Genomic DNA, 26,613 nt, shown 5'->3' on the forward strand with positions numbered 1-26,613 from the left:
TACATTCCCTCAAACACCCATCAACAGAATGACTAGGAGGAAGAGCCCCCAAAATAGAAAAGACTCAGAGATTATGACTTATGCTGCAGATTTACAAATGGATGCAGATATAACCAAGATGTGAGAGATGGAATTCAGGCTAGCTATTGTGAAGATAATGGCTAGAATGGAGAAATCAATTAATGGCAACATAGAGTCTCTAACGGCAGAAATGAAAGCTGAACTGGCAAAACTTAAAAAGGCTATCAATGAGATCCAATCCAATCTAGATAATCTAACAGCTAGGGTAACTGAGGGAGAAGAACAATTAAGCGACCTGGAAGACAATATAATAGATAAAAAGGGAAAAGAGGAGGCCAGGGAAAAACAACTCAGAATCCATGAAAATAGAATCAGAGAAATAAGTGACACCATGAAGCATTCCAATGTCAGAATAATTGGAATCCCGGAGGGAGTGGAGAGAGAGAGGGGACTAGAAGATGTATTTGAGCAAATCGTAGCTGAGAACTTCCCTAATCTGGGGAATGAAACAAACATTCATGTCCTATAGGCAGAGAGGACCCCTCCCAAGATGAAGGAAAACAGGCCAACACCCTGGCATGTAATAGTAAAACTTGTAAATCTTAGAACCAAGGAAACCATCTTAAGGGCAGTTAGGGGGAAGAGATTCCTTCCACACAGAGGGAGGAACATCAGAATAATGTCAGACCTCTCCACAGAGACCTGGCAAGCCAGAAAGGCCTGGCAAGACATATTCAGGGTACTAAATGAGAAGAACAAGCAGCCAAGAATACTGTATCCGGCAAGGCTGTCATTTAGAATGGATGGAGAGATGCAGAGCTTCCAAGACCAGCAGAAATTGAAAGAATATGTGACCACTAAGCCGGCCCTGCAAGAAATATTAAGGGGGGATCTATAAAAGGAGAAGGATCCCAAGAGTGATATACAACAGAAATTTACAGGGACAATCTATAAAAACAACATCTTCACAGGCAACATGATGACAATTAATTCATATCTTTCAATAATCACTCTCAACGTGAATGGCCTAAATGCTCCCATAAAATGGCACAGGGTTGCAGATTGGATAAAAAGACAGGATCCATCCATATGCTGTCTACAAGAGACTCATTTTGAACCCAAATATACATCCAAACTGAAAGTGAAGGGATGGAGATCCATCTTCCATGCCAGCGGACCTCAAAAGAAAGCTGGGGTAGCAATTCTTATATCAGACAAATTAGATTTTAAACTAAAGTCTGTAACTAGAGACACAGAAGGACACTGTATCATTCTTAAAGGGTCTATCCAACAAGAAGATCTAACAATTGTAAATATCTATGCCCCCAACATGGGAGCAGCCATCTACATAAGCCAACTGTTAACCAAAATAAAGACTCATATTGATAACAATACATTAACTGTAGGAGACCTCAATACTCTACTCTCAGCAAGGGACAGATCATCTAAGCAGAAAATCAACATGGAAACAAGGGCTTTGAATATACATTGTACCAGACGGACCTCATAGCTATTTACAGAACATTCCACCCTAAAACAACAGAATACTCATTCTTCTCAAGCGCACATGGAACTTTCTCCAGAATAGACCACATACTGGGTCACAAATCAGGTCTCAACGATACCAAAAGATTGAGATTATTCCCTGCATATTCTCAGACCACAATGCTTTAAAACTGGAATTCCATCAAAAGAAAAAATTTGGCAGAAATTCAAACACTTGGAAGCTAAAGACCACTCTGCTCAAGAATGTTTGGGTCAACCAGGAAATCAAAGAAGAACTCAAACAATTCATAGAAATCAATGAGAACAAAAACACATCGGTCCAAAACATATGGGATACGGCAAAGGCAGTCCTAAGGGGGAGATACGTAGCCATCCAAGCCTCACTCAAAAAAATAGAAAAAATCCCGAATTCACCAACTAACTCTACACCTTAAAGAAGTAGAGAAAAAGCAACAAACGATGCCTAAGCCACGCATTAGAAGAGAAATAATTAAAATAAGAGCAGAAATCAATGCATTAGAAACCAGAAACACAGTAGATCAGATCAACGAAACTAGAAGTTGGTTCTTTGAAAGAATTAATAAGATCGATAAACCACTGGCCAGACTTATCCAAAGGAAAAGAGAAAGGACCCAAATTAATAAAATTATGAATGAAAGGGGAGAGATCACAACTAACATCAAGGAAATAGAAACAATTATTAGAAATTATTATCAACAACGATATGCCAATAAACTGAGCAATCTGGATGAAATGGAGGCCTTCCTGGAAACCTATAAGCTGCCAAGACTGAAACAGGAAGAAATTGACAACCTGAATAGGCCAATAACCAGTAACGAGATTGAAGCAGTGAGCAAAAACCTCCCCAAAAACAAGAGTCCAGGGCCTGATGGATTCCCTGGGGAATTATACCAAAAAGTCAAAGAAGAAATAATACCTATTCTACTGAAGCTGTTTCAAAAAATAGAAACAGAAGGAAAACTTCCAAACTCATTCTATGAGGCCAGCATTACCTTAATCCCCAAACAAAGCAAAGACCCCATCAAAAAGGAGAATTTCAGACCGATATCCCTGATGAATATGGATTCCAAAATCCTCAACAAAATCCTAGCTAGTAGGATCCAACAATACATTAAAAGGATCATCCACCACGACCAAGTGGGATTTATCCCCAGGATGCAAGGGTGGTTCAACGTTCGTAAATCAATCAATGTGATAGAACACAATAATAAGAGGAGGGAGAAGAACCGTATGGTCCTCTCAATTGATGCAGAAAAAGCATTTGACAAAATACAACATCCTTTCCTGATTAAAACTCTTCAGAGTATAGGGATAGAGGGAACATTCCTCAAGTTCAAAAATCCACCTATGAAAAACCCACAGGGAATATCATCCTCAATGGGGAAAAGCTAAGAGCCTTTCCCTTAAGATCAGGAATACGACAAGGATGCCCACTCTTTCCACTATTGTTCAACATAGTACTAGAATCCTAGCAACAGTATTCAGACTACAAAAAGAAATAAAAGGCATTCAAATTGGCAAAGAAGAACTAAAACTCTCTCTTTTCGCAGATGACATGATACCTTATGTGGAAAACCCAAAAGACTCCACCCCCAAATTACTAGAACTCATCCAGCAATTCAGTAATGTGGCAGGATACAAAATCAATGCACAGAAATCAGTTGCTTTCTTATACACTAACAACGCAACTGTAGAAAGAGAAATTAGAGAAACGATTCCATTTACAATAGCACCAAAAACCATAAGATACCTCGGAATAAGCCTAACCAAAGAGGTAAAGGATCTATACTCTAGGAACTACAAAACACTCATAAAAGAAATTGAAGAAGACACAAAAAGATGGAAAAATATTCCATGCTCATGGATTGGAAGAATAAACATTGTTAAAATGTCTCTGCCACCCAGAGCAATCTATACCTTCAATGCCATCCTGATCAAAATTCCAATGACATTTTTCAAAGTGCTGGAACAAACAATCCTAAAATTTGTATGGAATCAGAAAAGATCCCGAATCACCAAGGAAATGTTGAAAAAGAAAAACAAAGCTGGGGGCATCACGTTCCCCGATTTCAAGCTATATTACAAAGCTGTGATCACCAAGACAGCATGGTACTGGCACAAAAACAGACATATAGACCCATGGAACAGAATAGAGAACCCAGATATGGACCCTCAACTCTATGGTCAAATAATCTTTGACAAAGCAGGAAAAAACATGCAATGGAAAAAAGACAGTCTCTTCAATAAATGGTACTGGGAAAATTGGACAGCCACATGCAGAAGGATGAAACTCGATCATTCTCTAACACCATACATAAAGATAAACTCAAAGTGGATGAAAGACCTCAATGTGAGACAGGAATCCATCAAAATCCTAGAAGAGAACATAGGCAGTAACCTCTTTGACATCGGCCACAGCAACTTCTTTCAAGATACATCTCCAAAAGCTAGTGAAACAAAAGCAAAAATGAACTTTTGGGACTTCGTCAAGATAAAAAGCTTCTGCACAGCAAAGGAAACAGTCAACAAAACAAAGAGGCAACCCACAGAATGAGAGAAGATACTTGCAAATGACACTGCAGATAAAGGACTGGTATCCAAGATCTATAAAGAACTTCTCAAACTCAACACCCAAAAAACAAATAAGTCAAAAAGTGGGCAGAAGATATGAAAAGACAATTCTCTGAAGAAGACATACAAATGGCTAACAGACACATGAAAAAATGTTCATCATCATTAGCCATCAGGGAAATCCAAATCAAAACCACATTGAGATACCACCTTACACCAGTTAGAATGGCAAAAATGGACAGGGGAAGAAACAACAAATGTTGGAGAGGTTGTGGAGAAAGGGGAACCCTCTTACACTGTTAGTGGGAATGCAAGTTGGTACAGCCACTTTGGAAAACAGTGTGGAGGTGCCTCAAAAATTTAAAAATAGAGCTACCCTATGACCCAGCAATTGCACTCCTGGGTATTTACCCCAAAGACACAGATATAGTGAAAAGAAGGGCCATATTCACCCCAATGTTCATAACAGCAATGTCCACAATAGCCAAACTGTGGAAAGAGCCGAGATGCCCTTCAGCAGATGAATGGATAAAGAAGATGTGGTCCATATATACAATGGAATATTACTCAGCCATCAGAAAGGATGAATACCCAACTTTTACATCAACATGGATGGGACTGGAGGAGATTATGCTAAGTGAAATAAGTCAAGCAGAGAAAGTCAATTATCATATGGTTTCACTTATTTGTGGAACATAAGGAATAGCATGGAGGATATTAGGAGAAGGAAGGGAAAAAATGGGGGGGGTGGAATTGGAGGGAGAGATGAACCATGAGAGACTATGGACTCTGAGAAACAAACAGGGTTTTAGAGGGGAAGGGGGAGGGGGGATTGGTTAGCCCAGTGATGGGTATTAAGGAGGGCATGTACTGCATGGAGCACTGGGTTTTATATGAAAACAATGGATCATGGATCACCACATCAAAAACTAATGTTGTATTGATTGTATGGTGACTAACATAATAAAATTTTTTTAAAAAATGTAATGAAATCTTGGGTTTTATATTAATGAATATATTCTATCCAGAAGAAGGAAAATGAAAATCCTACTATGTACAAATCAGACTACACCAAGAATATTGCTTAGTTCTAGTATCATATTAAAAAGAGAGAGAGAGAAAGAGGGAGACTCAAAAATTAAAGAAGATCCGCAGATAACTTCAAAGAAAAATAAGTTATCATGAATTTAAATAATGAGAACAATGTCAAAAATATTTGGAGCATTTATCCTTACTAGAAAAAGACTGAAAAGGGGATTGAAAAGAAGTCACAGGAAAAGGGAGAAAAAGTAGGCAGGAGGCAGGCAAATTTAGATCAGTTTAAGAAGGAAATTATAAGAAACAGAGTTGTCCACTACTGAAACAATAAACCTTAGGGCTAGTGAGTCCTTTATCACAAGAGGTGTTCAAGCAGAGATGGTGATCACTTGATAGAGATTTTAAGTATAGTTCCTTCAATAACATTCACTGAATAACAACTAGCTACCAGGCAGAGTAGATCTAAGAGTACTCTAACCTTGTAATTATAAGAGTCAGTGATCTTAAAATATAGAAAGTAGATGAAATAGCTACATTTCAACTTACCTTTTTTTCCTCCTGCAATATTATTACTTCATAAAATCGTGGGAGATTTAAGCAATAATTTTGTTGTTTATCTTTCTTGATGTTAATATTTTCATAATGAGGTGTCTTTTTCCTTTAGAAAAGTCAGAAAAATTGAGGAGCTCTCAGTTTCAAATACATAATTGTTTATATGAGCAAAGAGAATATTTTACACCAACACTGTCTACTTAAAAGGTATGCAATAAGACCATCTGGATATGTTAAGCCAATATATTCTAAATTTTGTAAAATGTATTCATCTATGTTAGTTGTGCATTTTCCAATTCAGAGCATTATAATAAACCTATACTAATAATGACTCCAAAAAATATAGGATGTGGGATTTATATTAGTTTAAATAAAAAGCCACCAGGGTGCCTGGGTGGTTCAGTCGTTAAGTGTCTGCCTAAGGCTCAGGTCATGACTCCAGGGTCCTGAGATCAAGCCCTGCGTCGGGCTCCCTGCTCCATGGGAAGCCTGCTTCTTCCTCTTCCACTCCCCCTGCTTGGGTTCCCTCTCTCGCTGTGTCTCTCTCTGTCAAATAAATAAATAAAATCTTTAAAATAAATAAATAAATAACCACCCAAAAAAGTTTCCTGTGCATTATATTTAACATAAAACATCTTTAAAATTTCAAATCCCTTGATATTTCAACTATTTATATCACAAAACAAAAAAAGGGGCAGAAAGTTCTTTAAAAATAAAAGAGAAGCTTATTTTCACTGAAATTCACACAACCTCAAGAAAGAATAAGAAACTAAAGTGATTAACAGCCCAAGCATTAGAGTCAGACAGCCTGATATGAATCCTAGCACTGTTACCTACTAGCTGTGTGACCTTACACAAATCACCTTACTTCTCTAAACTTCAGAGTAGATTCTTCGCCTGACTGGAAATAGTAACAACCAATTCTTAAGATTGTAATGATTACAGTAGATAATATAGGTGAAGCATTTAATGCCATACATTGTCCATAAGAACACAACAAAAGATATTATTACAAGAATTTTTTCTTAAGATTTACTAATTTATTTTAGAGAAAGAGCACGAGCAGGATGGGAAGAGGGAGAGGGACAGAGACTCTCAAGCAAACTCTGCACAGAGCACAGAGCCTGATATGGGGCTCAGTCTCATGACCCTGAGATCATGACCTGCTCCGAAATCAAGAGTCGGACACTTAACCAACTGTGCCACCCAAGTGCCCCTACAAGAATTATTTTTAAATAGGCTATATGACTATACTATTTTTTCCATTTCTTAAACAGCATTTCAAAAAAAAAAAAAAAAAAACCTCATATTAAACATTTCCAATGAACTATATTGAACATAAGCATTTTTAAAAACAGGTAATAGAAAAACATAAAAACAAATGCTTAAGTTATATAATTGCAAATATTTTCTTTGATATTGTTATGATTTAAATACACATTTAACATCTCAGTTCACTGGTGAATGCTGACTTTGCTGATTTTTTTCACACAAAATTCAACAAATGAACTTGTTTTCAAAACTTCAAATAGTATGGTGGATAACAAATTTATATTTGGGAGATCAGAAGGGTCACATATCATTTAGGTCTATGTCTTTCTCAAAAAGAGACCTAGAAGCTTATCTTTCCATTTACAATGACCAAGTATCTCCACTTTTATACTATATCAAATATCCCAGAATAATTCTGACTCAATCAGTAAAGCAAAAGGTAAATAAATAAATAAATAAACAAATAAATAAAAAGGTACAAAATGTCAAGTACCAGATGGAACCAAGACAACTCCAAATAAAAGATATGGTGAAGGCAGCAAAATCAAAAAGCAGACAAATTATGGAAATGGTGACATATATGAAGCAGTCTGGAATGCAATCTATATAGATACATTCCTAAGCAAAAGTGAAAATGCAAATAGAAGAAACACAAGAAATAAAAAAGCTCAAAGAAAAAGTAACATTAAAAACCAGGAATTAGAATGGGAGTGGGATAGGGTTGGAGAAACAAAAGAGACTGTTAGCAAAAAACTGCCAAGCAAAATCAGAGCAACAAGGTTAGACAAGAGTTGCGGTTATGCCTGCGGTATTTAGTCAGAAGTGTAATGGAATGGAAGGAAAGCAATCATCAGGAACTACATACCTTAAAAAAAGGTTGAAGCAGTAATCAAAAATCTCCCAACAAACAAGAGACCAGGGCCAGATGGCTTCCCATGGGAATTCTACCAAACATTTAAAGAAGAATTAATACCTATTCTTCTGAAACTATTCCAAAAAATAGAAATGGAAGGAAAACTTCCAAACTCATTTTATGAGGCCAGCATTACCTTGATTCCAAAACCAAAGACCGCATCAAAAAGGAGAACTACAGACCAATATACCTGATGAACATGGATGCTAAAATTCTCACCAAAGTACTACCCAGTAGGATCCAACAGTACATTAAGAGGATTATTCACCATGACCAGGTGAGATTTATTCCTGGGCTACAAGGTTGGTTCAACATCCACAAATCAATCAAGGTGATACAATACATTAGTAAAAGAAAGAACAAGAACCATATGATCCTCTCAATAGATGCAGAAAAAGCATTTGACAAAGTACAGCATCCTTTCTTGATTAAAACTCTTCAGAGTGTAGGGATAGAGGGTACATACATCAATATTGTGAAAGCCATCTATGAAAAACCCACAGTGAATATCATTCTCAATGGGGAAAAACTGAGAGCTTTTCCCTTAAGTTCAGGAACATGGCAGGGATGTCCACTATCACCACTGTTATTCAACATAGTACTAGAAGTCCTAGCTTCAACAATCAGACAAAAAGAAATAAAAGGCATCTGAATCAGCAAAGAAGAAGCCAAACTCTCACTCTTTGCAGATGATATGATACTTTATGTGGAAAACCCAAAAGACTCCACCCCAAAACTGCTAGAACTCATACAGGAATTCAGTAAAGTGGCAGGATATAAAATCAATGCACAGAAATCAGTGGCATTCCCATACACCAACAACAAGACAGAAGAAAGAGAAATTAAGGAGTCGATCCCATTTACAATTGCATCCAAAACCATAAGATACCTAGGAATAAATCTAACCAAAGATGCAAAGAATCTATACTCAGAAAACTATAGAATACTCATGAAAGAAATTGAGGACGACAAAGACAAAGAAATGGAAAAATAGTCCATGCTCATGGATTGGAAGAATAAATATTATGAAGATGTCAATTCTACCTAGAGCAATCTACACATCTAATGCAGTCCCTATCAAAATACCATCAACTTTTTTCAAAGAAATGGAACGGCGCCTGGGTGGCTCGGTCGTTAAGCAGCTGCCTTTGGCTCAGGTCATGATCCCAGAGTCCTGGGATTGAGTCCCACATCAGGCTCCCTGCTCAGCAGGAAGCCTGCTTCTCCCTCTCCCACTCCCCCTGCTTGTGTTCCTGCTCTCGCTCTCTCTGTCTCTGTCAAATAAATAAATAAAATCTTTAAAAAAAAAAAAAAGAAATGGAACAAATAATCCTAAAATTTGTATGGAACCAGAAAAGACCCCAAATAGCCAGAGGAATGTTGATAAAGAAAACCACAGCTGATGGCAGCACAATTTCGGACTTCAAGCTCTATTACAAAGCTGTAACCATCAAGACAGTATGGTACTGGCACAAAAACAGACACAAAGATCAATGAAACAGAATAGAGAGCCCAGAAATGGACCCTCAACTCTATGGTTAATTAATCTTCCACAGAGCAGGAAAGAATATCCAATAGAAAAAAGACAGTCTCTTCAACAAATGGTGTTGGGAAAATTGGACAGCCACATGCAGAAGAACGAAACTGGACCATTTCCTTACACCACACATAAAAATAGACTCAAAATGGATGAAAGACCTCAATGTGAGACAGGAATCCATCAAAATCCTAGAGGAGAACACAGGCAGCTACCTCTTCAACCTCAGCCACAGCAACTTCTTCCTAGAAACATTGCCAAAGGCAAGGGAAGCAAGGACAAAAATGAACTATTGGGACTTCATCAAGATAAAAAGCTTTTGCACAGCAAAGGAAACAGTCAACAAAACCAAAAGACAACTGACAGAATGGGAGAAGACATTTGCAAATGACATATCCAATAAAGGGCTAGTATCCAAAATCTATAAAGAACTTATGAAACTCAACACCCAAAGAACAACTAATCCAATCAAGAAATGGGCAGAAGACATGAGCAGACACTTTTTCAAAGAAGACATCCAAATGGCCAACAGACAGATGAAAAAGTGCTCAACACTCGGCATCAGGGAAATCCAAATCAAAACCTCAATGAGATACCCCCTCACACCAGTCAGAATGGCTAAAATTAACAAGTCAGGAAACGACAGATGTTGGTGAGGAGGCAGAGAAAGGGGAAACCTCCTGCACTGTTGGTGGGAATGCAAGCTGGTGCAGCCACTCTGGAAAACAGTATGGAGGTTCCTCAAAAAGTTGAAAATAGAGTTACCCTATGACCCAGCAATTGCACTACTGGGTATTTACCCCAAAGATACAAATGTAGTGATCCAAAGGCGTACGTGCACCCCAGAGTTTACAGCAGCAATGTCCACAATAGCCAAACTATGGAAAGAGCCAAGATGTCCATCAACAGATGAATGGATAAAGATGTGGTGTATATATATATATTATATATATAATATTATGGAATATATATATATGGAATATTATGCAGCCATCAAAACAAAACAAAACAAAAACAAAATCTTGCCATTTGCAACAACATGAATGGAACTAGAGGGTATTATGCTGAGCGAAATAAGTCAGTCACAGAAAGACATTTATCATATGATCTCATTGATATGAGGAATTCTTAATCTCAGGAAACAAACTGAGGGTTGCTGGAGTAGCGGGGGGAGGGTTGGGGTAGCTGGGTGATGGACATTGGGGAGGGTATGTGCTATGGTGAGCTCTGTGAATTGTGTAAGACTGATGAATCAAAGACCTGTACCTCTGAAACAAATAATACATTATATGTTTAAAAAAAAAAAAAAAAGTAGGAAGGGAAAAATGAAGAGGGGGAAATTGGAGCAGGAGACGAACCATGAGAGACTATGGACTCTGAGAAACAAACTGAGGGTTCTAGAGGGGAGGGTGTGGGGGGATGGGTTAGCCCGGTGATGGGTATTAAAGAGGGCACGTATTGAATGGAGCACTGGGTGTTATATGCAAACAATGAATCATGGAACACTACATCAAAAACTAATGATGTAATGTATGGTGATTAACATAATAAAATTTTTTAAAAATTTTTTTAAAAAGGTTACTTTTGCCTTATTATAATTAAACCTCAATAAAATTGATGAGCAGGTAGGCAGGCAAGCAGGCAGACAGAAAGACAGAGAGACAAGCAAACCAGCCAAACTGAAAGAAAAAAGGATAAAATTAGAATACTGAATAACAAAAACATATGTCAAGGGGATGAACAGAGTTAATTAGAATATTTCATAGACTTTGTTTTGTTTGGAAGAATGACAAAGATATTAAGTTAGACCCCACTAAGCTAAATATATATATTAAAGTTCTAGTGTTCTGCTAAAAGAATAAAAATACAAGGAGTACCTCCCATATTAGGAGAGTTAAAAAAATGAAAAAGAAAAGAGAATAGGGTATAAATTCCCAAAAATAAGAATCATGTTTTATTCTTTTTATTCCTAGTTACTATGTGTAGTACTAGCACACAGAAAGAATTCAAACAATGTTTGTTCAGTAAATGAATATTAGCAAGGGAGTCTAAGAAAGAGTCTCAGCTACAGCCACCACTGGTATATAGATGTATTTGAATCTGTCTAGGAAACTAATTAGATAGGTAATCACCGTGGGACTTCTTATAAGAAAACTCATTCTATGAGAGAAGAAGAATCAGGCAGATAAGCTGGATCTTGTTTAAAAATTTTAATGAGGAAAACAGGTGATAGATTCTGAGAACAACATGGTATTTGTTATGCAATTTTGTCTTCCATGGATCCATGTCTAAGGCCTTACTGTAGGAGTAGGAGAAAATACAGAACAAGTTATTCTACCAGAAATGTATTTCCTAGTTAAACTTCATAAATATAACCTCCAAATTGATGCTATGGCTCTAACCCCACACTGAGAATGGCTTCTAAATCTATCATTTAGTCAGAAGAACGGACACCAGAGCCAGACACAAATGAATATATTAGAATACTTTCTAGGGTACCTGGGTGGCTCAGATGGTTAAGCATCTGCCTTCGGCTCAGGTCATGATCCTGGGGTCCTGGGATCAAGACCCACATCGGGCTCCTGGCTCAGCAGGGGGTCTGCTTCTTCCTCTCCCTCTGCCTCTCCCCCTACTCATGCTCTCTCTGTATCTCTCTGTCTCAAAGGAATAAATAAAATCTTTTAAAAAAAAAAAAAAAAAAAAAAGAATACTTTCTAGTAAAGAACTACATTAAAGGTATACTATACTATACTATATTTATTTATTTATTTATTTATTTATTTATTTATTTATTTATTTTATTGTTTACTTACTGGACTATATCATACTGTCCAGGACCAGGCCCTGACTTTATAGGTAACTCAAGTCTTCCTAAAGAGTTGCCAAAATGTATCCCCTTGTATTTCAAAGTTGCATTGGAAAAATCCTTTAAAAAAAAAAAAAAGTGAAGATTAGACATAGTTTAAATAAATCATGAAACAACTTCATTTAAGTCTAAATCTAAAGTAAGGACAGCGTTAGTCAAGGGGGTTCCCCCAACAATTGCTCAAGTCTTCTCTCAATCTAAATTAACACTGCTTTGCCCTATCCTACTCCTGAGTCAGCCAGGATTCCTATCTCTACTTTTAGCATATCCTCAACCAATATGAACAGCTCTTCCCTTGGCAGGACACTCAGCAACCTAAGACCTTAAGTATAATTAAGATGAGCTCCTCATTTAAACAAGGGAGGACAGGGCAGAACTTTATGATTTAGGGAATTGAAAGTCTGTTAAAAATGATCTTAATTAAATAGAAATTAAATTGATTTCCAGAAATCAAATTCAAATTCAAATATCACCAACAGATATTAGATAATTTCTAATTACCTAGTATTTAAAACTATAACAAATTCATATAAAGTTTTCAAATAGCAACAAATTTATGACAAATTAAACACTACCCCCAGTTCGTTCTATTAATGCTTGAGGTCCAGATTCGTCCTTTAAATTATTTGTGACATGAGAAATCAACAAGCATGTTTCCTTTGCATCCACCATAATAAATGTCAAAATTTAAGCATGACCCTGAAAATTAACTTTAGGGAAGTTAAAGGACGTGGTTTTATCAGAAATTAATAAAATAATACAATGTAACTCTTACAGTAACTTCTCTTACAGAAATTCTCTTTTGTAGACCTAATAGATTCTAAATTGAGCAATCATTTAAAAATTTCTTTAAAAATCATTTTTTAACTGATGGTAAAAGGTAAACTCTGGTCTACTTACCTTATTTTTTAATTCACATTTATAAAAATATGGTTTTAAAATAAGCTTGGATTAATAATCCAATTTATATATATATAAAAAATAAAATCCCCATAACAAACTTGTAGCTTAACTGCATAAAACAGTGTCACTTGTCCCAGATGAGTATTACTCTTCTAGAACAGTGGAACCAACCTCTCTCAATTATCATTATATTATTAATGAAATAAATAGCAATATTAGTAATATAAAGTATAATTCCAATTCAAAACAGTGAATCAAACCCATATCTGCCCGACTCCTACCAAAATTTCAAAAAAATTCTATAAAATAGACACAAATTATCACTACTAGAAACTAAGAGAAGGTATCATTCATGTTCCAAAACTTCAAAGAATTTCTGGAAAATATAGCACAGCAGAGACTACAACCAGAAAGAGAACTCACCGCATGTGAAAAGAACCTCCTCTGAAGCTTATTGATCACCCCAATGAGACAGAAACTAGAGATAAGGATGGACTCTTGGGTGGTAAGTAGGGAGCAATTCTCAAAACTACTAATACCCTTGGAGATTTGTGCCAGAGCCATTACATGAATTGATGAAAAACAATATTACACCCACTCTATTCTTGGCATGCACAGTTGGAAATAAATTGGAAGCTCTGCCATTGGCCCCTAATGAGGACAAACTCTATTTAGAGAGGTACCACTCCAGAAAGCTTTGGGATGCCACAACAAAATCCAAAAAGAATCTGGTACAGCACTAAAATTCCCTAATATGTGAAAATGTCTTTTACTCCCAGAACTTACCATTAACTAGCCCTCAGATGTTATAGAATACAACATAGTAAAACTAAACTTTCCCTTCTACACCCACCTGATCTTAAAGAATTAAATAGGGGCCAACAAAATCTCTGACAGAACTTTGATGTTTCCATGAAGTGAAATAGGACCTTTGTTGATTCTTTTTATAGATGCAATCTCACAGAGAAATTGAACTGCAGTTTCTCTACAGGTTTCCCCTGGTTTGATTTCCCTTATTTACTCCCTGCTTGAGGTGGTAGAGGAGGTTGGAGCTGAGGGTAGAGAAACAGGGAGTTATTAATTATGTCTAAGTAAGATTCAGACATGTTTTGAAATGTCTAGTGAACTAATAGGGCAAATCAACCAGAAGGTGAATGTGAAAACTAATTCTATGGAAAGCAGCTAATCATAATGACCCATAATCCATAATGACATAAGAAAATCTTACTGTCCAAAAAGCATTTAGCAATGCTAAATATTGAATATTTTCTGTGGACTGAATTCACCCCCTAACATTCCCCACTGGATTTATGCCTGTGACCTACAGGGTACAAAGAGGCTATGATAAAAATCTAAAAGACCTCTTTCATTAAACACTACTAAAACTCAGTGCTACTTTTAGACCCATATAATACAACATAACACAAAGAGAGAAAGACATTATTCCCCCAACTTCACCCCAGTTCATTATGCAGCTTTAGCTGTGATCAAGTACATTGGCAGAAATGCCCAGCAGAGAGCACCATCTGGTAAGAGACTGAAGTGCCTGGTAGAACAGCAGCTGTCTCAGTGGAAATAGACTTGTTCAGGAGCATGGTCAAGACAACCCCTGAGGACTTCCAGAAACACCTGGGAAGAAGTTTGCAGAAGGCTAGAAGACCTCTACATCAATAGGAGGAGACAAGTTACATTTGAGTTATTAACAAAATTGTGACTCTCTTTAATACCCATAATCCAATGAAGCCTGGGAAAACTTGTTATATAAATAAAAAGGATTAATCCTTATTTCCACTAGGAATATTTCCAGCACTATAAGTGGTCTCAATGTACTTAGATTATTAATATGCAGATCCCTTCTAATGAATTATAATGCAAAGAGCAGAGAGGTATTTTCCTATCTTCACTATAGACGTTCAGCTTTAACACACTATGAAGCTATAACACTATAAATCACTATATCAAAGATGATATTATTACTATTAATATCATAAGTAGGTTGTCTAGTTGATACATGATTCTCAAGCCCAGATCTTTGTCAGTACTAGAAGGAACAGAGCTATGAATAAAAATTGAAAGAGCTGTCTCACCAATCTCTATAGCACATAGAGTATACACTGCTTTGGCACTCCAGTGTATAACACAAAAGGAAATAAAAGAGTCAGATCACCCAAAGGCTTTGAATCTGGGGTACAGAGACAAATGTAACACCTAGCAGAACAGTATAGAAAAAAGGGACAGCCTGACATGTCCAACAGAGCTACACGTGGTAGTAGATGAATACTGGAAGAAATGTGGCATCCACTAGAGTAGCTGAAAAGCAGCCTGTTCCTTTGGGTCAGTGGCAACTCCAAAGATTGCTGCACCCTACAGAGCTTTAGGAAAAGAAAGAATGCCAAGCCACACAACACTTCCTTTTGCTAAAGTAAGTGTTCTAGATCATCTTTTAAATGGTATTACCTAATATAGCCATAAATTTCAAAGCACATATATAGTTTTGTGGACAGAAAGAGCAAAATTTCTTAATTTGTGTTATACTTTACTTTTACTAGAAATTAAGTGAAATTTCATAATTGTGCAGATTTTAGGCATAATAAGAAGTGAAGCACACAAATGTAGAACTCTGTTTTAATATAATATAACCATGTTAGATATGTTAGATATTTTATATGTTTCAGGCAGGAGCATATCTACTATGTTTATTTACTATAGCCTATAGATTTTTTTTTACAAAAGCAGTATTTTAAGATAGTATTTTGATAAATCATCTCTTACATCACATTTTTATAGCCTAAAACATACATGTTAAAGTTCTATATTAATTCTTTTAACACAGCATTTTAAGACCTTGAGCAGAATTAGGTCTAGGAAACATTCTTCAGGTTAATTTACACTGTTGTGATTTTGTGGTTCAACTGTTTAACAATTCTTAAGATAATCCAGTAGAAGGAAAGATCATGCATAAATATACATACACACCATTCAAGACATTAGCAAAATCATTTTCCTATATATACACTAAAATTAATTGCACCTAAACCATATGAATTGACAACTACTTATTTCACTAACCTCTGATTGCAGAGGTTACTCAGGTAAATGTTCAATCTGAAATTTAATTTAAAAGCCTCTTAAAAATGTAAGACAGAAAATGAGAAATAAATTGATGCACTCTTAACTCTAAATCATACTCTCTTAACCAACTGAGCCACCCAGGCGCCCTAAATCATACTCTCTTTATGTCAAGAAGTGTTGACAATATCAACTTCAAGGTCACTGTCAACTTGGAAAATCATTAGCAAATAAAATATGACTTAATTGAAGCAAACTCAGCATGGAGCTGCATTATTTTAAGTGAATGTTGTAATATAACTTGAAGAAGAATTACTAACTGCTACTCCCATTGACAATAAAATGTATGAAGAAGGGGCTCTGCAACTTTTCCACCATGTCTTTTCCATAATTAAGTATGGAAATAGAATTTGTGAAGAATTAGAAGTCCCAAAGTTTATCAATTCAAACACTAATGGACTGTTCTCCAGTGTGGCAGCACATGGGTAGTTCCCAGCATGTTATCATTAGCAAATGTCAGTGTCATAATTCCACCACAAAATTTGCTTGTGAAATCCATCTCTGAAAAGTAGGCTTCTAATGGTTACCTGGGCTCTTAAGAAAAAGAGAGAGAGAGAGAGAGAGACACTAAATTTTATAATTCAAATGTTATACAAAGTAACTTATATAGAGAATTTTTCCTTATAGATTAAGTACAGCTAAAACTTATCATTTGTTGGCTAGAGTCTTACACAACTCTTAATTTCAGAGCTTCTTTTCTATTTCAAACTATGTAAAATAACTCCAGCATATGTTATTCACCAGTTCAGGGAAGAAGCACAAGTATTACACATCTCTTGGATTATTTTCTTAATCTTCTATTAATACTCACATCTAGAAACTGAGCCCACATATAAGATTACCTCAAAAAGCAACTAAAGAGATACATTGAATTATCAGAAATTGGGTAAGATCTAAATGAACATTACTACAGTATCAATTTCATAGTAGTCTATAGGAATCTGTATTTTTTTCTGAAGGAAAAATAAAATAAATTTTATATGTCAAAGTAATGTTTATTCATATGTGAAAAAGGTTTTGTACATCTAGGTAAGCTTGGCATGGTTCTAAGCCCTTGAATAGATGATAGAATATTCCAAAACAAAGACATAGTATATATGAAAAGTATAATTTTAAAGAAAGAATAACCATTTTGAGATTTAAGGTAAGAGTAATCAGAGAATTGTTCAAGCTAAGGCCAAAGATCTAGGACTATCATGAAAAAAGAGCTTAAGTAACCTGGCCAAGGACAAATAACTACTAAGTGGTGAAGCCAAGAAACAAACCCAGGTGGTATACTCCATTCAACTACATCTCCTAACTCTTCTTTACCTTCAACAGAATATACTGATATTAGACCATAGGACTTCCATTAATTTCACTGCAATTTTTTATATAATTTATCTCTACTGTTCTTCTAAGCATCTTCCTCAAATATCTAAGATATGGGCACTGTCTGTTGAAGACGACTAATTATTTTGAGATTATTAACAGGATAATGGGATAGTCAAGGCCTGAAAACCAGGTATGGCATAGAAAGAGAGGGCAAAATACTCATGGGACAAAAGACCCCATAGTCAGAAGAAATGGGAATTCTCTGAGAATAGGAGACACATCTATAACTTACAATGTCCTTCCTCTCCATATTTCCAGAGATAACCTGGTTCTTAAGTTTTATAGCATAAAACAATCCAAACCATGAGAGACTCTAGACTCCGGGAAACAAACTGAGGGTTACAGAAGGGAGGGGGGTGGAGGGATAGGGTGACCGGGTGATGGGTATTAAGGAGGGCACATGTTGGGATGAGCACTGGGTGTTATATGCAACTAATGAATTATTGAACACTACAACAAAAACGATGTACTATATGTTGGCTAAATGAACATAATGAAAATAACTGTACTTGAACATAAAAGGTATCATTTCTATTGTGTTCCACAATCAACAGAAATCAAAAAGAGGAGTTACAAGCTAAAAATAAAATAATACTGGCTTATGTATTTGCCATTATCATTGTTCTTTCTTTGTATAGATTTGAGTTACTATCTAATGACCTTTCATTTCAGCCTGAAGGACTGCCTCTAGTATTTCTTTTAGAGGAAATACTAGAGATAAATTCTATCAGTTTCTGTTTACTGGGGAATGTCTTAATTTCACCTTCATTTTCAAAGAACAGAATTCTTGATTGGCAGTCTTTTTTTTTTCTTTTCCAGCACTTTGAAAATATTCCTTCTGGCCTCCATGGTTTCTGGTAAGTCAACTGTTAATCTTATTGGGGAATTCCTTGTCACTTCTCCTGCTCTTTTAACACCTCTCTTTGCCTTTGTCTTTCAACAGTTTGACTGTAATGTATCTAGGTATGCATCCCTTAACATTTATCCTGCTTGGAATTCATTGAGCTCCTTGTATGCATAGATCAATGTTTTTCAACAAATATGGGGTGTTTTAGCCATTATTTCTTCAGACATTCTCTCTGACCCTTTTTCTTCTCTCCTTCTGGGACTTCCATTATGCATACGCTGGTATGCTTGATGGTGTTCCACAAGTCTCTGAAGCTATGTTTATTTTTCTTCATTCTTTTTTCTTTTGTCAGACTACATAGTATCAATTGTTTTGTCAAATTTCCTTATTCTTTCTTCTGCCAGTTCAAATCCATTACTGAATCCCTCTAGTAAATTTTCAAGACCATAACTACTTTTCAATTCCAGAATTTCTATTTGATTTCTTTCTATAATTTCTAACATTTTTATTGATACATTCTATTTGGTGAGACACTGTTCTTATATTTTTCTTTAGTTCTTTAGACATAGCTTCCTTTACTTCTTTGAATATATTTAAAATAGCTGATTTAACAACTTTGTCTAATAAGTCCAACATACTGGCTTCTTCAAGAACAGTTTCTATTGGTTGCTTTTCCTATATATGGGCCACATTTTTTTGTTCTTTACATTTCTCATAATTTTTTTTGTTGAAAATTACACATTTTAGATAATATAATGTGGCAAATCTGAAAATCAGAATCTCCCCCCACCACCTAAGGGTTTGTTGGTGCTTGTTTTGTTAGTGATTTTCCTGGACTATCTCTAGATTCTGTATTCTTTGTCATATGTGTCTACTGAAGTCATAGCCTGGTTTGCTAAGTGGTCAGGTAATGGTTGTACAAACGTTGGACAAGGCATTTCCTTAAATGCCTTGAACTAATAAGTCTCCAGCCTTTGCAGAGGTGCTCTGTGCATTTATTAGGGCACACCTTCAATGTTCAAGTAGGCAGTTTATAAGTCTACCTTAGCCTACACTTCCAATGTAGAACCTCAAGACCACCTATAGGTAAGAGCTTTGTACTTTGTCAAGTCTGGTTTTTGTAGGGCTGGATTAGCAATGAAATTCCTTTCTGTGTTTTACAGGACTAAGCAAGTTAAGTAAATATATTGAGAATAATGGAATAATAAGTTTCTCATGGAAAAGGAAAGACTAGAACAAACCTGTGGTACTGGATTGGAATTTCTTAAGAACAAGATACTCTCTTTTATAACCACAACATAATTGTCAAAATCAGGTATCAGCATAAACTCAAAGTTTTTAATAGATAGATAAGAAATAAGTATGGATTTCTAATTCTGCCCATTGATAGCCTGAAGCAATGACACCCCAGTAGCAACGGATGTACGTAGTATACTGATCTCGTTTTGAAATACCATTCTCCATTAAATGGAAGTAGGGCTCCTTAAAGAAATGTCTGCTTCTGGGGCACCTGGGTGGCTCAGCCGTTAAGCGTCTGCCTTCGGCTCAGGTCATGATCCCGGGGTCCTGGGATCAAGCCCCGCATCGGGCTCCCTGCTCTGCGGGAAGCCTGCTTCTCCCTCTCCCACTCCCCCTACTTGTGTTCCCTCTCTCGCTGTGTCTCTCTCTGTCAAATAAATAAAATCTTTAAAAAAAAAAAAAAAAGAAATGTCTGCTTCCAAGGCTGGGACAGTGAAAAAAAATTTGGTGAACCTGGAACATCTTACTGTGCCAGAAGGTAAAGAAATGCTCAAAGATTGATGAGGACATGTCAAAAAGACACTAGACACAGCTTAAAAGGACTCCCAAGGATCAAATCTGAGGTAATTTAAACTTCAGAATACATAATGAGTAATAAATGGTAACTTTTTGAGTAAAAGAGGAATTCATGAATCCATGCTGATATAAATGGGAAGAAAGATAAGGAAAGCTCTTCTTTAAAGTGCCAACAAATAAATGTTAAAGGAAAGATGGCGTCATAAAACCACCACTTGATAAAGATCACAGTAAAATTGAATCAGGCATCATGAAAGGATATTAAACTAGTAAGTTTGATGAAGAAAAAGATATCTACTTATTCTTAAAGTAACTCCCACAAAATATTTATAAATTTTTTAAAAACAGTAATTTTACAGTAGATAAAACTGGAAGATACCACCTCAAGTTAACATCACCAATCATTAGATAAGCAGATAATCCTGTGCCTCTTTATGTGATGCACTGAGAAGGACATATCATTTCTGGAGTATTCCTGCCAAAAAATATAAACTTACTCTAATCATGATAAAATATACACAAACCCAAAATTAAGAAATACTCTACAAAGTAACTAGGCTATACTCTTCAAAAAGTCAAGGTTACAAAAGAAAAAGAAAGACTAAAGAACCGTTCCAAATTAAGGGAATCTTTTTTTTTTTTTTAAGATTTTATTTATTTGACAGAGAGAAAGAGAGTGAGCACAAGCAGGGGAAGTGGCAGAGGGAGAAGCAGGCTCCCTCTTGAGCAGGGAGCCCATTGTGGGGCTCGATTCCAGGACCCTGGGATCATGACCTGAGCCAAAGGCAGACACTTAACTGACTGAGCCACCCAGGTGTCCCAAATTAAAGGAATCTGAAGGGACAAGTAATTGTAAAATGTAATACCAGATTCACTCCAGAACAAAAATTTTTTTTAAGATATCATTGAGATCATTAGCATTTTTTAAATATCTGTAGATTAGATATTAGTATTATGTCAGTAAAAATTTCCTGATTTTGATAATTGCACTATGGTAAAAGAGAATGTGTTATTCTCTAGGAAATTTATATTTAAATATTTAAGGGTAAAGGGTCATCATGTCTGAAATACACTCTCGAATTCCTTTATAAAAATGATATAAAAATACATAGGAAGAAAAAATGATAAAGTAAATGTGATAAAATGCTAACTGCAGATTCTGACCGAGTTATATGGGAAGTCTTTGTATTATTCTTGTAACTTTTCTACCAGTCTGAAATTATTTTAAAATTTAAAATTATTTTAAAAAAAGAAAAGTACTAACCGGGAACAATGAATGAATTAGATCTAATATAACTATATGGCTAAATCTAGAAAATATAACATTAAGTGAAATAGCAAGCAACCTAAATACCAGATGATACCATTTACTTAAAATTTTTAAAATCATACCACAATATATATTGTTATTCATGTATGTAATAAAGATTTAGTGTTTACTTTGGCAAAGGGAAAAGAACGGAAGGAGGGAAACTTGGGAAGGTAACAATTTTAATAATATATTTTAAAACACAGCTAATTCAAGTGTGACAAATTTTTACTGTGCTATATGTGATGGTAGGTCCATGGATATCTGTTTGTTTGTTTTTTTTATTTTAATTCCAGTATAGGTAACATACTGTGTTAAGAGTTTCAGGTGTACAATACAGTGATTCAACAATTCCATACATCACCCAGTGCTCATCATGACAAGTTCGCTCCTTAATTTCTATTGCCTATTTCACCCATCCCCCCATTGTCCTCCCCTCTGGTAACCACCAGTTTGTTCTCTACAGTTAAGAGTCTGTTTCTTGGTTTATCTTCCTTTCTCTTATTTTTTCCTTTGCTCATTTTTTGTTTCTTAAATTCCTACATATGAGTGAAATCATATGGTATTTGTCTTTCTCTGACTTATTTTGCTTAGCATTATACTCTCTAGATCCATCCATATGGTCATAAATGGCAAGATTTCATTCTTTTTTATAGCTGAGTAATATTCTATTGCACATTTATATATGCATATATATGTGCATATATATATCACATCTTCTTTATCCATTCATCTATCAAAGGACACTTGGGCTGCTTCCATAATTTGGCTACTGTAAATAATGCTGCCATAAACATAAGGGTACATGTAGTCCTTTGAATTAGTGTTTTGTAACTTTTGGGCAAATACCCAGTACTGCAATTACTGGATCACAGGGTGGTTCTATTTTTAACTTTATGGGGAGACTCCATACTCTTTTCCACAGTGCCTGCACCAGTTTTTTGTTGTGTTGTTATTAATATTTTATTTATTTATTTGAGAGAGAGAGTGAGCAAGCAAGCAAGAGAGAGAGCACAAGCCGGGGGAGAGGCAGAGGGAGAAGCAGACTCCCCACTGAGCAGGGAGTCCAATGTGGGACTCGATCCCAGGACCCTGGGATCATGACCTGAGCCAAAGGCAGACGCTTAACTGACTGAGCCACCCAGGCACCCCCACAGTGGCTGCACCAGTTTACATTCATGGGTATCTGTTATGATGTTTGTACTATTCTATGTATAATTATATAAATTACAGTAGATATATATTTTTTAAAACTTTTAACAATCCAAAGGATCTAAGACCTCAAAATGCCCTAGTATAGCCACAAACCAAATGGTTTCTAAAGATATTTGGGCCTAAGCCCAAAGATGGAGACATGTACAAACAAAAATTTATAGGGTACTGAGAGTGAAGGTCAAGCCAAATCTGAGAATACCTATTCTCTGCCCAAAGTTCGTCTCTCTTCAGCCTCTCCTTAAGTCCATGCTTAATTTTGGCCATTTTCCTCATGCAGATTACCTCTTCCAGATCTCATAAAAGTATAAAAATATAAGTTCAGGGCGCCTGGGTGGCTCAGTTGGTTGAGCGACTGCCTTCGGCTCAGGTCATGATCCTGGAGTCCCAGGATCGAGTCCCGCATCGGGCTCCCTGCTCGGCGGGGAGTCTGCTTCTCCCTCTGACCCTCCTCCCTCTCATGCTCTCTGTCTCTCATTCTCTCTGTCTCAAATAAATAAATAAAATCTTTAAATATATATATATATATATAAGTTCAAAGCACTATGTACTTCAGTCTTGTAATTAAGTAAAACCAGACAAATCATCCATATTCATGGATAATTCATATATTTCAATTGGCTGGATGAAATTTTGGCTCAGTTTTGGTCAGGTTTGAACCCCAAAAGCTGCATGAGATGGATCTGCTATAATATGTTTGATATTTTAACTAAAGAGAAGTTCCTTATCTTTTTTAATAAACATTTGTGAAATAAATAATGCTTACATTATCAGATTCAAATTCCTTTATTAAAAATGTTCTTTTCCCTTCCAAATTCAGGGAAAGAATATCTGTGTATTAATTAGGATTATACATCGTAGCAGAGACTTCTAGTAAGTGAAACCTTTTTCCTCTTCATCTTAGATGTAGTTAGACTATATTTCCCAGCGTCCTCGGCCCTTACGTGTGTCTAGGTGATTAAGCTTAACACCCAGATTTGGCCACAAAATCCTCCCCCTAGCAGTCCTCCATCCTCTTTCCCCTTTGCCAGCTGGATACAGATGAACTGAAGCCCTTCGATGATGATAGTAACATGAATGGACTACGCCTGTGTCCCTGGATCTCTACACAGAGGAAAGTCTCTTATCAACAAGGAATACCCATATGAATGAGGAAAAAAAGAACTTCTGTTGTATTAAGCCACTGAGATTTGGGGGTCTATTTATCACTACAGTTGGTATTACATTAATTAAAACACCCATAATCAAAATAATCTTCCAACTGTCAACAGAAAATACAATATACTTACAAACTGAGGTTTATAGTATGCCGGACCTAGTGTACTGTCACTAGCAGGTGGAGAATGTTTTATAATACTGCCATCCTCATTAATATCATAACCACATGACCATCCACAAGAAGGAATTGAAGGAACATCAACACTTCTGTAAACTGTAGGTGGCGCCCTTGAAATTTTCTATAAGAAAACATTTTATATCATTTACTTGGAGACAAGAAAAGGAATAAAGAACGAAATGTTAAAATTTACTAAAAGGCAATTATAAATATTGACTTAATGACTTTCATAATATAAACCAAAAATGTTTATTCTATAAAAGTAATTTAAAGGAGTAAATTCGCTTAACCAACTGAGCCACCCAGGCGCCCTAAAGGAGTAAATTCAAGTCTCACCTAATCATATAAATTAAGATAACATACAGTATTACTGTTAAAACCACCTTAAGAGGAAAAGAGTCTCTCTCAATTGGCTCAGTTATTTATTTTGCTTAGTAAATAAGTATTACTGATGCTAAAAGCAGGCATTCACTCCTATAGTCACATCATCAATCACCAGTTCAAAGTGGTTACTTGTGCTATGCTATCATAATATTTCCCAGGCAAAAATGAACTTTATATTTTTCTGTAACATTTCCTGGCTTCATTCCTTCAGCTAAATCAGCTCCTGATTTATCTCCGTATTACTGGTGCCCTACATAAATATCCTAATATTGCTGACTAGATAGCAAGAAAAATGTCTATGACATAATACTAAATGGAAATATAAAATAGAATTTATGACTATAAGTAAGATATATGAAATTATACATAAGTATATATAGTAATATATATACGATTTAATAATGAACTTTTAAAAGCTATGCAAAAATTAACAGAATTATCCAAGTTATAGTCAGAAGTTTTAGGGAGATTATCATTTTTTCAAAATTTCCTTTAGCATAAAATATTTTATAATTTAAATAAAAACAAGAAGAAGTAACATATAGTAGAAATACTAGTACAAAATTTAGCAAATGAAATACTGGCATTTAAATGATTTAGTTATCTGGAAAATTACTTAAGAATATATTGATCCTCTATTGTTTCTGAATAAATAAATAAATGCTATAGTTTAGTGCACGCATGCCCAATAGACAATTATGTTATAAACATACTATCACTGGCAGAATTTTATTTTTTTATCATTAGAGACCACTATTAAGTAGTTTCAGTGATACTTATTATAGTGATTACCAAATTAAAGCAGAAGTACTGAATAGCTTCTCCCACTACTTTCAAAAATTATTTGTATGATGTCAAGACTTTCCAAAATATGTCCCTACCTCCTTCTCCACCCTCTATTCCTACTACCCTCCCTTAGATCCTATACTCCAAATATTCTAAAGAACTCTGTTCTTCCCCAAACATACAATAACATTAAATACCTCAATGTCTTTATTCACATGGTTTTCTCTGCCTGGAGTGTTTTTCCCCATTCTTTTTAACTATTTAGTGAATCCTTCTTTAAGATCCAGTTTGATTGTGATATCACTATTCCCTCCAAAAACTCTCTACTTTGGGCTACTAGTAGACATTTTATTATGATATATGTTTATTAAAATAGCATTGCATCAACTATTTTGTACTGAATTACATAATTTCCCTATTAAAATTATAGATCCTGGGAAGCAGTGATTTGTTTTCTATGTATTGTCAGTGCCTAGAATTATGTCTAGTATAAAGTGTCTCTGAAAAAATGTCTGATATTAGTTTCCAATGCACAACATAGTAAATGGACAATTCTATACATTACACAATGCTCACCACAACAAGTGCAGTTACCATCTGTCACCATACAAAGTTACTGACTATATTCCCTATGCTGTACTTTTCCTCTCCATGACTTACTTTATAACTGGAAGGAAGGAAGGAAGGAAGGAAGGAAGGAAGGAAGGAAGGAAGGAAGGAAGGAAGGAAGGATGAGGGAAGGATGAGGGGAGGGGAGGGGAAGAAGGGGAGGAAGAAATTCCTAACGTGTCCATTAAAAAACATTCACAGGTCTTAAAAAAAACAATAACTTACTACTTTTCAGAAGAAAATATCACACAGTGTCATTAAGAAAATGCAAAAGATTAATGTCTAATAAAACAAGTGTTTCCTTCTAAAAAAAAGTCTGATAAATCCTTGCATAAATAAATGAACATTTACTTTATCCCCACGCACAAAATAGCTGATATTTAAATGCGCTTATAAACCTTAACTTCATTGTCATTGTACTGACATTATTCAACTGAGTACTTAGCTCTAAAATATGTCCCCTAAACAAAGCTGATTAAAATGTAATTAATATGAGCTATGTGAAGGAGTTATGGAAAAAGAAAAGAGAACCACTCTAAATAAACTGTGACCAAAATCTTCCAGATTATTTATTTCAAAGGGCTAGGCCCTTGGTATAAAAATCATTCATTA

The 26,613-nt window shown here is 35.6% G+C and overlaps 1 protein-coding gene across 1 annotated transcript in view; it reads right to left on the reverse strand.

Annotated features, from left to right (window-relative positions):
- Positions 1–26,613, reverse strand: part of STPG2 (sperm tail PG-rich repeat containing 2) — a 325,579-nt gene that overhangs the window by 279,688 nt on the left and 19,278 nt on the right. The window contains exons 3-5 of the mRNA XM_064582835.1: positions 24,176–24,343; positions 12,245–12,357; positions 5,704–5,815 (exon numbers count right to left, since the gene is read on the reverse strand). Of these exons, the coding sequence (XP_064438905.1) occupies positions 5,704–5,815; positions 12,245–12,357; positions 24,176–24,343 (393 nt within the window). The remainder of the gene's footprint in view (positions 1–5,703; positions 5,816–12,244; positions 12,358–24,175; positions 24,344–26,613) is intronic.

This window comes from Mirounga angustirostris, unplaced genomic scaffold (genome assembly GCF_029215605.1).
Source record: "Mirounga angustirostris isolate CCGP_5_RB_7025 unplaced genomic scaffold, mMirAng1.0.hap1 SCAF_2, whole genome shotgun sequence".
NCBI classification, from domain to species: domain Eukaryota; kingdom Metazoa; phylum Chordata; class Mammalia; order Carnivora; family Phocidae; genus Mirounga; species Mirounga angustirostris.